Source organism: Gymnogyps californianus, chromosome Z (assembly GCF_018139145.2).
Source record: "Gymnogyps californianus isolate 813 chromosome Z, ASM1813914v2, whole genome shotgun sequence".
NCBI lineage: Eukaryota > Metazoa > Chordata > Aves > Accipitriformes > Cathartidae > Gymnogyps > Gymnogyps californianus.
The window spans coordinates 29,073,756-29,086,609 of record NC_059500.1 but is presented as its reverse complement, the minus strand read 5'-3'; the positions used below and the strand labels follow the sequence as shown (position 1 = coordinate 29,086,609).

The 12,854-nt window shown below is 46.7% G+C and overlaps 1 protein-coding gene across 1 annotated transcript in view; it reads right to left on the bottom strand.

Annotated features, from left to right (window-relative positions):
- CPLX1 (complexin 1) overlaps positions 1–11,868 on the bottom strand; it is a 114,237-nt gene extending 102,369 nt beyond the window's left edge. The window contains exons 1-2 of the mRNA XM_050913680.1: positions 11,762–11,868; positions 10,717–10,819 (exon numbers count right to left, since the gene is read on the bottom strand). Of these exons, the coding sequence (XP_050769637.1) occupies positions 10,717–10,747 (31 nt within the window). The 5' untranslated portion in view covers positions 10,748–10,819; positions 11,762–11,868. The remainder of the gene's footprint in view (positions 1–10,716; positions 10,820–11,761) is intronic.
- Positions 11,869–12,854: the final 986 nt, after the last annotated feature.

Sequence of the window (12,854 nt, the reverse complement as noted above, 5' to 3'; positions counted from 1 at the left end):
AAATCACTTTCAATCTGAATCTGATAGCTGATTTCAGATCATCCTTGCAGCAGTGAGGTGATATAGCTGGCAGACCCCTCCTCCTCTCATACGGACACAACAGGGTTAAAAAGTTTTCAGAAAAGTGAAAATTAACCACAGCTCTGTGACAACCTCCCCCAGAGGGGCACACTACTGGTTCCCATGGAGCTGGGCCAGACCCCTGGACCCCATCAGAGACTATCACATATTGTAACAACATCAAAATTGAGTGTAAAAACTAAACCTCTTTTAAAAACTATTTTGTTATTATGGACAGTCTTACAAGTGAAGAGTCCAAGATGTTGTCTGCTTTCTATAGAGGTACTCAGGATAGAAAATTATTTCCTGCCTCACTGGCCCTATCTCTCTGGGCATGCTCAGTTATACACTGATACATTATTGGAAACCCAGCTTCCATTTCTCCCTACTTCCCCCAGCAGCAGGCTCCCCCAGCACCTCTCTTCTCTTCTGCTAGTCAGAAACACTCCTCTAATTCCTGACTCGACTATGTTCATGGCCAATTTGTTCACATTATTCTTTTACCAATATTGTCCTTCACTTTAAGTAGCTCTTCTTTCATTGCAGTGTTTACCTCTCCCATTTATTTAGAGAGAGCAGTTGTGTCCCTTCTTAACCTTTTTTCCTCAGTATTTTAATGCATCTCCATGTAATTACAAATTTCCTCTTTTGTGCTCCTTTTAATCTGTCACTGTGCAGCATGGCTGACATGGAACAGGAACTGCTGATATTTAACTGTGCAGTAAGAAAAATACAGGGGAGAAAGTTGCAAATGTCACAAGGAAATTGTTTTAATATACAGAATGAAAAAAAAAATTTAAAAAGACTTGTCTATTTCTAATGGAGGTTGGGTTTTTTCTAAACACTTTCCCAAGCAGTTCTATTCCCAGCTAGAACTGTGCACAGGAGCAGCTATGTTGATGTGCTGGCAGTTACCAAAACCTCTGAATATTTTCTCCTTCTCCTCAATTTTTTGTTTGTTTGTATTTTGTTTGTTTGGGTTTTTTAAATAAAATTTCTTTTATTTAATGAAAAAATAAATCTGAAGGAAATTGCAAAGAGAAATCGGTTCATTCACAGAGAACAAAACATTTCACTGAGTAAGAGCCACACATTGATTCAGGGAAGAGTGGCATGGATACACTTTACTCCAGCATAAAATACATGGCTGTCACAGATTAAAAATACATCTGTTTGGATAAGATGTCTTAGTCTCATGCAGTCTTTCAGGTTTGTGGTGCGTCTTTCTCTTCTTGATTGCTGAGAAAATACAAACTGTGTGTGTTTAAAAGCTTTTCATGAAAAAAAATGTTTTAGTAAAACCTTTCCAAAGTCTTCTTGCAAAATAAAATTTTAATTAATACATGAATTTTCAAGGAATTTAATGGACACATACACTTAGGACAGGCACTGGAGCAGAGACCAGGCAGTCCCACACAGTTTCTGCCCCTTCAGGGAGCATGCAGAAAGTCTCACGCTACATGCAATAACATGGTGGGAGGGAGGCAAAATGAACAAGAAAGTTTCACTGCCAATATCAAGTCAAGGGCAGACATTCGAGTCCATTAAGTATGCAAGTTCAGCTCTGACAAGCATCAAGAAGTAGAAGGAGTGATAGAAGGAAAAAAGAATTCTATTCCCTTCCCATGAAGAGAAGGGCAGTGTTTAGGTGCCTGTGAGTCATACTTGACTCTGTCCTGCTCTTGGGGTAATGGAGCCACATACTGCTTCCTATGGCAGGGGACTGGGAGAGACACCATCTAACCTAGAGGGCAAGTGACCTTCCCAAGCACACCCAGGGTTCTGCCACAGACGAGGCCAGCAGTTGAGACAATCATCTCCCACTCAGTTACCTTAAACACAAGGTTCAAACTTCTTTTCTGCTGGTCAACTTTGCCTGTGCTTGCCAGCAAAAGAGAAGAGGTGGATCCAGGGACACAGAGACATGGCAGTTCAGCTACCTGTCAGCCTAAGCATTGACACACATTTCTTTGCCATCCCCTTTCCTTTAATTGCTGTCTGCCTTCATTGCCCCTTCTTCTGCCCCTTCTTTGCTCCCGTTCTCTCAGGAGATGAGAGTTATCAAAACAGCTCCACCATTCCAGACTTGGGTTTCTTTGTTTCTTTCCTTATTTTCCACAGAAGATAATTCACAGCCATTTGAATCCCAAATTTCTGTTGATGTTGCATGTTTGACATTCCTTCAAGGTCAGTATCACTGCAAATAAGCCACAAGACTCAAATTATGCTGGAAAACCATAAGTAGCTGCTAAGCAGGTTCATTCTTGTAGGTAATGACAAATTCAAATTGTAAAAAGATGCACATCAAAGTCAGCAGATTAAATGTATTGTTTGTATTAATGTATTTCTGCAGTGACAGCATCCACCCAATTTGAAATCAGCTCATTTAAAACTGCAGATGGGGGGGGGGGGGGGAATCAATTCTCAAATTGCACAGTGTGATCATTGATTTGTCCCTAGTAGAGAGGGACACAATTTGTTTAAGGTATTTTGTTTCTAATATGCACTGTGATTTGTACCAGTGATAGGAAGATCACTAGTAACCTTTGCCATGTCTGTAATTGCAGCTGTTAACCTTTAACAAACCACACAATCATCTGCTCAGCAACCTGTGGAAATTCTCAGCCTTCTCAGCAAAGGTCTACATCCTTTGAGACACATACTCCAGCCACTAAAGCCAACCCGCAAGAAACAGAACTGACTATATCCAAGCTCTCACAATCAAGCTGTAGGTGAGAAAATAAGACAGCAACCAACATAGTTCTCAAAGCCATAACTTAGCAAATGTTTAAGGTACTGTATAGCCTTGAACAAGCACTTGATTTCAGCACGTGGAATGAGTATACAAAGGCAGTGCAGAATTGCAGCCTCCCAAAGAGGAGCATCCAAGGCTAAGGCAGAGTGCTCTCTGCCCCACCACTGAAAGAGGAGATTCAGAGAACTTGGAAGAGCCTCAGCAAGCTGCATCTGCAGCTGTTGGAAGTGGGAGTAGAAACTCTGCAGCTTTGAGGGACTAATGCCCCATAGTCACCACTTTATGAACCATATCCCCTCTCCAAGGGCCTGAAAAACTGTGGATTCCCATCCTAGAGAACACTAGAACCTGTATCTGTCTCTGAGTCTCAGCACCAGCCTCTATTCCTTCTCTTTGCTCTCTGAGCACTATCACTTAATGTCCAAAGAGAGGACCATGATGTTCAAACAGAAGAACATGCATTTGCATGTAGCCCTCTGACATAAGACAAGCCAGTGGCAACACACTAGACATCTGCCCCTTTCTTTCTGCCAGCCTTTCCTGCTTACTGCCATTCATCTTCCAGGCCTTCTCAACAATTTGGTGGCCTTCAAAAACTGCTGGAGAGCTTCTAATCTCCATGCAGCTGCCACAGATTTCATACTGCAATTTCCCATGCAAACATCTTGCTGCTAGAATGGATTTTAGTGCTGTTGGCCTTGGAGGTGCTCCAGAATGCGACACATTCCTGTCCTCCATAAGGGCAGGGTGCGCGTCTTCCCTTAAGAATGGAAAGTCTTTGCAGAGATTAGTTAGGCCTTTTGGAGCCCTGTACATTACTGCAGTGCTAACAAACACAAACAGTCCATACACTCTCAACTTAACTCAGCAAGATTCTAAACGCATGTAGCCCTCATGAATTTGATTTCATAGTTTTATCTTCACTTCTAATCAAAGCACAAAGCCCTCCTATGTACGTAAGCATTCATATACACCAGACTTCTCTAATGGCTGTCCATTTGCCAGCACATGACCAAGTGAATAGGTCTCCACAGCTAACAGCTGAACTGAACTATAGTCTGAACTTCCCTCTCCCCAAGGACCAACACAAAGGCAAACCAGTAGCTTATATTTTTGGAGTCTCATTTCACCAAGAAGGTCTGAATAACTGTAATGTATCATGTACTAGACTCCTGCCCAGCTTCAAATCCACTCCTGCAGATAGTGTTTCCTATGTAACCTAGGCCAAAAAGTCAGCACTGACAAACTCTATTTGTGCCAAAAGTATGCAGCTGGCAAGAAACCACCACTTTTCTTTGCCCCCATGAGAACCAACTTCAATTATGAAAGATACAAAATAAGAAAAGCCAGAAATATTCAGGTGTACAGCAACAGATGTTATAATGAAAAGTACACAGAACTTCCTTCAAAGTGGACAGAGAATCAAAGAGAAGCATCTTTTGTTCTGCCATGAGGGAATCCTAGACCAACTCCTTAATGCATGTGGAATTGCCTTATTTCTCCCTCTCTCCCCTCTCTGAGCAAGAAAACTTCCTGCTTATCCATGTCACTCCACTCCAAGCAGGCTCTTGGCAAGCTTGGCTCAGCAGGGGAAATCTTGGTTAAGCTCTTTGTGGCATACCTCTACAATCACTCTACAAGGCTGAAGGTTGCTCATTTCGTCCAAGGATACTAAATAAGGACACTCTGCTCTCAGTGTCTGCTCACAAATAAGACAAACATAAGTAACATCCCAGCAGATATAAGTGAGAGCATTTGTATGATTCTAACAGCAACAGGCCCAACAGAGGCAAGCAAACATAAAAGGAAAGTTTCTCAAGAAAAGCACAGAAAGAAAGGACCTGGCCAGTTTTCCTCCTCCTGATTTGGATCATGGATGGAATAAATCAGCGGACCCTCATTGTAGTTGTTTCACTGGTATCATCTGCACAGTCAATGATTTGCTTCCTTGGAAGACACCTTGCTCCTTGGTTTTAATGGAAATTCCTGAAGAACAAACTAAGCCCCACAGGTTGCCATTGGATGATCTGGCATCAAATAAATGAACAAGGAAGATCCAAGGCTGGTATAGATTAATCAGCCTTGAACAGCTATAGAACCTACGTTTGCTTTGTTTTTCTGGAAGCACTGAGACACCTACATCAATTTTTCCTTTCTATCCTTGTCTCGGCAACAGACATCATGATTGCACTCAACCTAATCCAATTTCTTGAAGAAAATCTCTTTGCCAGCAGTACACATTAGAAAAAAAAGGCCTATAAAAAGACCCTTCCTTGTGAAAAATGTATCCATCAGATATCAACACTACCTCTTCATCTTCAAAATGTCATTAAAATGCATATACTCAAAGCATCAGACAAAGAAAAAAGGATCCAGAATATAATAGATCAACAACACAACCATACTACAGACTGAGGCTGCAGAATTCATCTTATACTCTTAATTACTTAAGAATTCATAGAATAGAATAATATAGAACAGTATAGCTCAGTGGAAGGGACCTACAATGATCGTCTAGTCCAACTGCCTGACCACTTTAGGGCTGACCAAAAGTGAAAGCATGTTATTAAGGGCATTGTCCAAATGCCTCTAAACACTGACAGGCATGGGGAATTGACCATCTCTCTAGGAAGCCTGTTCCGGTGGAGCACAGTCTAGCTGATGCATGATGTCCCAGAGCAGGAGAAAGGCTCAGCAGAGAACTGCAAAAACGAGAAACAAGAAGCTGAGTTGGAGAAGAAGGCAGAAACCACTGTGTTTCTTTCACTGCCTGTTCCACCCTGGACAGGCCTGTATTGCCTCTAACTGCACTCAATCTCACTGACTTCTCCAGGGAAAATCAAGGACTTAATGCCCACATCACAAGCAAGTAAAGTGAGGCAAATGCATCTGCACAATATACGCTTCATAAGCCACACAGAAGGCCGCTGCTAAGATGTTGCTAAACACTAGTACGGTTTCCATTCAGGCTTATCTGGCGTTCACTCACACTCACATCTTCGCTAATTACACTTAGCACAGGGGATGCTTTTTCAGAGCTTATGGACAGTGACTTAAATCCTGTTATCTTCAGGAGGGTTTAAATCTCTGCCTTCTTTCAAGAACAAGAGGACTCCCTCTAGACTGTGTTTTGTGGTATGCTTAGCTGAACCAAAGCTGCCAGTAAGGGACATGAAGTAGGCAGTCCCCCCCTGCTGACATATTCCAGATGGCAATCTGGTTGCATTTGTCTTCTGCTTACAGTATTTTAAGAATCCTTACGAACCAGAACAAGTCTCCACTGAATCTTGACAAATAAAGAAGTGAATGCCAAGCAGCAGTCCTCACTCTAAGCTGCTGCCAATAAAACAGAAAATCGTGCCTGTAATATAGCCCAGTGAATACCTATCCAGAAATGCAAATATACCCTTCCTCCTGATGGGGCTTGCATTGCACAATGAATTCAAGGGGTACTGGTAGTATGAAGAAGAAATTCAGAGAGTACCACTCATATGCATCATTATATATGAAATGAGTTACATGACTTATCCACAGGCTGACATTAGGAAAAGTCACTGTTTAAGGCAGGCACCCCAGCTAGGCATTTCTCCTATCCATGGCAATAGAAGGAGCACATTAAAAGGGCCCTGCACAACACCATATAATACAGAGTTATAGCTATTGTGTGTTCTGTATATCCACATCTTCACAGCATTCTGGTCTGCACAATGCTAGTTTCTGCAGTAAGAAGTCTCTCTCTCTTCAACCATATGGTGATCCCACCTCAGACAAATCCTCCTCACCTTCCCATGGGCTTTCCCCTTCTCTTTTTCTATATGAAAATGCCTAAGACCCTTGGCCCTCAAGTCTCCCAGTAACAAGATGACAGGCAGCAGAGCTTCATGAAGTTTATTGTCTTCTACTTCAGTCCAGTTTCCCTATTTGTCCAAGCCACCGGTGACAGAGGAAGTGAGAGAGTGTAGTATGACATGGGAGTCAGGTGTTAATGCACCCTTTGCTTTCACACAAACCTATGAAGAAATAAACAATGCCCAGTGAAAAACACTATGGCTAAATTCCTCCAGGGACCATTTCAGGTCCTCCACTTCCAGCTTTTTCCTGGGAAGTCATACACCTTGGTCATGACAACAGTGCTCCGGAGCTCTGAGCTGGCTTGGTAAAGAGCAATCCTAATGTAAAATGCAATCATGAAATCACTTTGGCTGTCTTCATTTGGTGAACTGTTACAGGAACAGCAAAGTGACCAATCACCCTGGCTACACACCTATGTCAATGTCTGCTGGCGTGGCAGGGTCGGAGGTATAAAATATCCCTTTGCTGTCTCTGTTACTTCTGTGGAAGAAGCAGCAGCAATTTTAAGCCTCTAGGTTTCCTCTTGCTATTTTCTTCTTGTTGTCCTACACAGCTAATCAGCATCATGACTGAATTTCATCTCTACAGCTTCTGTCAATGTCAGACAATAAATGGAGTGACTTTCACACGGGGTGCTGAAAGGTCTCAGGAGCACAAAAAAGCCACAGAAGCAAATTGGCCAGTTAAGCTAATATTTTGTACTGCTTTTCCTGGACCACAGTCCCCAGTGCTAATGAAAGGGTCAAGGATTTTACCTTGAAGAGGCCAGGGATTTGCAAAGACACATTTCAAGCCTGTCAACGGCCAGGCAAAGACTCTGCTGCCAACACTAGCAGCAAAATCCCAGTGCTGGCAGCACAGCACAGGACGGCCTTCCACTGCACAGAAACAGCAGGCTTCTGCAGACCCCCTTTAACAACAAGTCAGGGAAAGAACACATTCTACTTCATCAATACAATAATGTGCCAAACCGATTTCACAAAACCTAAATCCCCTAGTCATACAGACTGCCGAACAAAGCAACTCTACACAACAAAACTGCCCTTCCTTGCTTGCTAACTTATCTCACCTACCTTTCAAAACACCTTGCTGCCTTCTTCCCCTCTGACTGGCAAAACTCCAAGGAAAAACAAATCTGATTGTCCTGTGCCATTAGAGACAAAGGCAATGTCTTCAAGGATTGCTTCAAAGGCAATGGGAAAAATCCCACAGGAGTGTTCTGCTAAGGCTACTGTTTATTGTTAATTAAGCAGAGTGTGAGACCTCCTCTTCCTCTATAAGGTGAGTGAGGAGGTGGGAGAGCAATGATGTTTTCCTTCCAGTACGTCCTCTGATGACTCCAGTATGACCAAACCTGGTCCCAAAGTCCTCATATGCTTCAGAGCCCTGCAAAGCCCTGTCCAGCAGGAAAAGGGCAAAAGCACCTCACCTGCAAACAGTTCTCAAATCCAGGCTCTTAGCTACCATAAGCTCTGGCCTAAGCTTCACTTTCGTGCTGGATGCTGGGAAGAGAAAATGCCATGCTCATAATGCTCAGACAAGGAAACCCAATTGGCCCTTGGCCTTTGTGAGGTATCCCCAGCTGAGACAGTGAAAGGGTTAAGCTATCATAGCTGTAGGTGGTCTGCAAGCAATATCTATAGCAAGTCTGATTCTCTGTAAATTCAAGGGCATCTTACTGACAAAATTGCAGTATTTTTTTCTTTCTTCCAGGAGTGCCAGAAGAGATTTTGAGGATAGGATAAGAACTTTTGCACCATTCAAAAAATTCCAAGCAGACAGCAAAATTAATTCAGAGCTGTTCTAGGAAAAGCCATATTAAACTAAAATCAAAGATCCATGAAATCCACAGCAAGATCTCCCTAAAAGTGGGGACAATAAAAACGCTTACTAGCAGATCACACCATGTATGCTAGCCAAAGCAAGCCTGTCACCTGCCAGAGGTTTGGTGCTTTGCTCAGTTTGAGCATCTCCTTCTGGATGTCAGAACTGGCAGACAAAAAGGGTTCTGGCTCCATAATTAAGGAAACAAACTAACCTTTACTCCTTGTCTTGCTTTGCCAGTGCAGCCAGATTGCATGCTTGCATCAGCTTGGGCTTTAACTCCAGTGGGAAACAAGTGTCCAAAACCACCTTTACTTTCCATGTTATATTTGCCCTGGGAGATCTTGTTTTTCCTCTTTGAAACTATTTCTAATTCAAAAATAGGTCTCTGCTTAATGAATTAACATTTCCTGGATTTTGCCACTCTGCAGAGACTTCTCCTTTATTGAGTAAGTGGGCAAGTTCCAGACACATTTTGCTAATACATTAAGTCATCTGGCAGAAGAGCTGGTGCCCTGAGCAGCATCTTGATGGACATCAGAAATTCAGGCTTCACCAAAAGATGCTTTTTGAATTTGCCTTCTCAGCAGCTCCTTTTATAATGCAAATCCTGACCCTGGCATGCAACATTATGTTAGAATGAATGTCTGCCCAGAGTAAATGCTGTTAAGCATGGGCAGACAGTGCTTCCAACTCAGGTTAGTCACTAAGCTGCAAGAAAAGGCATGCATCTGAGCTGTTACTGCTTTGCTGCAACTCTCCTCCCCCTACCTTTAACTGCAGTCTTTAAGCAGTTATTTCCCTTTTGTGGATTCACGGATCTCCAGCTGCAGTGGCTATATCTCCACTTGTTCATTTCTGTGCAAGCAACGTTATTCACACCGTAGTAAACAGTGCAAAATCTGCTCTTCTCAAAACTATTTCTCCTTCAAAACAGGCACTGAAGAGTAATGAAATGTAACACTGCTACCATACAGTTATCTTCTCGTATAGATATCTTCATATCTTGCTATTTTGTGCAAGCAGATTAGACCCTTTCTTCTCCAGTTTGATTTTCCCATTCAAAACACCCCAAGTAAAACTTGGGTTGCTTGCTCTATTCTTAACTGTGAGAATTTCGCTCGCTTGGTGAAAAAAAACCCAGTTCCTTTGCTTTCAAAGATGAAAATCATGTTTCCATGCCATGGGAGAGAGTCCTGTAGTAAATGTTGAAGCTGCATATGACATCAGTAACACCATGCATGAAACATTCCTACAGTCCCATGACTCTACATTTTCTCCAAAGAAAAATTAATGGAAAAAGCACACATGAGATACAGCACAAAAGAGTATGATCAGAACCACCTCATCGACTTCCTCTGAGGCCAACTATTCCAGTTTCCAACAGCAGCCAGCTTTCAGCATCATCTCAGTGACAGCCTTGTTTTGACTGCATGTTCAGGCCAAGCAGCCCAGAAAGGCAGCATAACTGTGGCAGAACAAAGGAATCTCATTCCCAAATACTTCTGCATTGTTTTCAATTTCTCCCCCCCACACGACTGCCTTTTCTATTTCCCACCATTAGGTTGAAACAATTCATCACACTTGGAAGGAAATATATTGAAACCATATAAAAGGTTTACCTCAAATCCAGGTAGGGTGTGGGGGGGATACTTTTTTACTGTTGCCCTGCTTATTGCAGCAATATTCTTATTAAAAATAACTCTCCAAATACCAGGTACAAAAATTTTTGCACTGGCCAATTTTTGGTCAAGGTCTTGCCAACGTTTGGGGGGAGGATGAAAAGGGGGCTCATACACATACACAAAATGCTACTCTTTCTTTGGGTTTACCCTGGCTAAACCTGTCTGCAGCCTTTGTAATACCTGCCTCAGTGGCATGGCATGAAGCAAAACAAGACCTGCACACTGTACAACAGGATATGCAGCCAGCTGGTAGGGTGCCAGATTAGGCATGATCCAGGGCCTGCACACCTTGTGTGGGAGATCTCTCCCCTGACACGAGGCTTTGGTCTCTGCTTGTTGCTGCCCTCTCCTGCTCAGATTCTTCAAACACTTGGCTCTGGGATCATGGAAGGGCATGCCTGTCACTGATTCAGGTCCCCAAACAGCTATTCCAGCTGCAGACCCTACCAGAGGCTCATAGCAGTCCACTCTCCCTCTTGCCAGGTGCAAAGGGGAGGGGTAGGAGGTATGCAAGGCCCCTCATGTGCCAACCACACTTACCTCCTAGAGCTTGTTTCATAACAAAATCCATGATGATGGCTTAGGGGTGCTGCCCACCTTCACACTTCACATGCACAGAGACCAGGAATCCTTGGAGGGCAGCCTGCAAAGAGGCACAATCAAAAGAAGAATGGTGTCTCTAGGAAGAGAAAAGGCTGACGCCTGGTCTTTCTCAGCTCTCTCTCCACAGCTTCCCTCCCCTTGTCTGAGTGCAGCCAAGTTTCCAACCTCCCATCCCTGCAGACCCTGGCTTTGCAGGACAAGGCACCTGGGGAGCAGAGCTGCACGCTGGCAGGTGGGGAACCTGTCGGAGGAGGAGGAGATACGGGGACACGGTTGTTCCCCTAGGCAGGGCAGGTGGCCGGGAGTGAGCCTGCAGGAGCAGTGCGGTGCTCCTCCCGGCTTGTCTCCTGCAGACGGGCAGGAAGGCGTTAAACCTTTGAACTTTCTCGTTTCCTCGCCTGCCTCTCGCCCTCTCGGTTTTCCGAGGGCTAGCTCCGGAGTGGCAGCTCCGCCGCGGACCGCCGAGGGGGCATTTGAAGGTGAAGCGCTCCGCAAGTGCCCTGGAGGGCAAGCGGGGGAAGCTGGGCGACTTGGGTGCGAATGCCGCCCGGGCGGCAGGATGGAGAGCACAGATGCGGGGCAGGCTCCTCCACCCTAACCCCTCAGAAACCTCACCCAGAAAGCCCCCAGCGCAATGCCAGCGAGGGCTGCACCTCCTCAGGAAGAGCTGGGACGGCTCAAGGTTGAGACCGGCCGGCCCCAGGTGCAGCACAGCAGCTCCACCACGCAGGCTGCTGCCTCCCTCTGCTGGTCCCGGCCGCGGGGAGCGGCGGGCTCGGCTCCGGGACAGGCTGCCGCCCCCCGCCCGGCACCGGCTTCGGTACCGGGTCACAGCCGTGCCGTGGGGCTGCGCGGCCTGCCAGCACCTGGGAGGACGAGGGCTTCCCCCATCCCTGCGTGCCCACACCCCACCTCTCCTCGCTGCCTTTCCGCACGCCGGCCGGCACGGCACGGCACGGCCCGCCCGCCCCGGCGCCGATACCTCGCTCGGCGGCGGGCGCTGAGCTGAGCTGAGCTGAGCTGAGCTGGGCCGGCGGCAGGTGGCTGCGGCGGCTCCTGTCCGCTCCGCACCGCTCCGCTCCTAGAGGCTCCGGCCGGTGCCCATGTGCCTGAGGGCTTCCGGGGAAGTTGCGGGTGCGGGGTGAGAGAATGAGTCCAGAGCTTCTCCCTACTTTTCCCACGCGCCCCTCTTTTTATCACAGGATTTCCGGACCATCCCACCGATACGGTCCCTCCTTCCTCCTCCCCTCGTTGCGGGAGCTGGGCTCTCTCCCTCCCCCTGCCTCCGGCTCCCCCGCCCCTTCCCTGCGCCGCCCTCGCCCCTCGATGCTCACCGCGGAGGAGGGACCCAGCGCTCCCCAGCCGCTCGGAGGGGTGCGTGTATTTGCATGCGTGTCCCCCACCCCATCCCCGGCTGTCTGCAGCAGCCGCGTGTCCTTGCGCTTTGCCGTGGGGGAAGGAGGGGAGGTTGTCAGCCCGCTGTTGCATTTTGCAGTTGCTTCCTTGCATCTCCTCGGGAGTCAGTGTGTGTGTTCCAGGGGAAATCTCTGCAAATACGGCTTCCTACAAAAGGGGGAGGGTGGGAGAGCGATCCGCGTCCTCTGTTCTGGGTCATTCCCGGAGATCCCATTTCATCCCCTAGGTCCTGGAGGGAGTTGGAGAGGCAAGAAAGAAGATAGGGAGGGAGCACGGCTTTCTCCTTCCTCCTCCTTCGCCTCGGATTTTACTGTGGCTGGAGAAGGATCGCCGGCTGCTCGGCTCAGTTCTCTCGCTATCCAGAGGTGTTTGCAGCCCAGGAGGAGGTCAGGGGGGTGGGGGGGGAGGGGACAGCCCCCTCCCTGAGGTTGCCGGTTGAAGGGCGCGAGTGCAGCGATCCGCTGTCCAGCCCGGATTCGGGGCGGCATCTGAAGGTGACGAGGAAGTAGCTGCGTGCGGTGCGAGCGCTACGTGGCAAAGCAGAGCGATACCCCCTCACGGGCACCAGCACCCACCTTTAGGGATGCCGACAGCCGGCTTGGGGCTGGGTGGGGAGGGGACGAGCTCTGCTGCTAATCCGCCCTTCTGTCGCCAGCAGG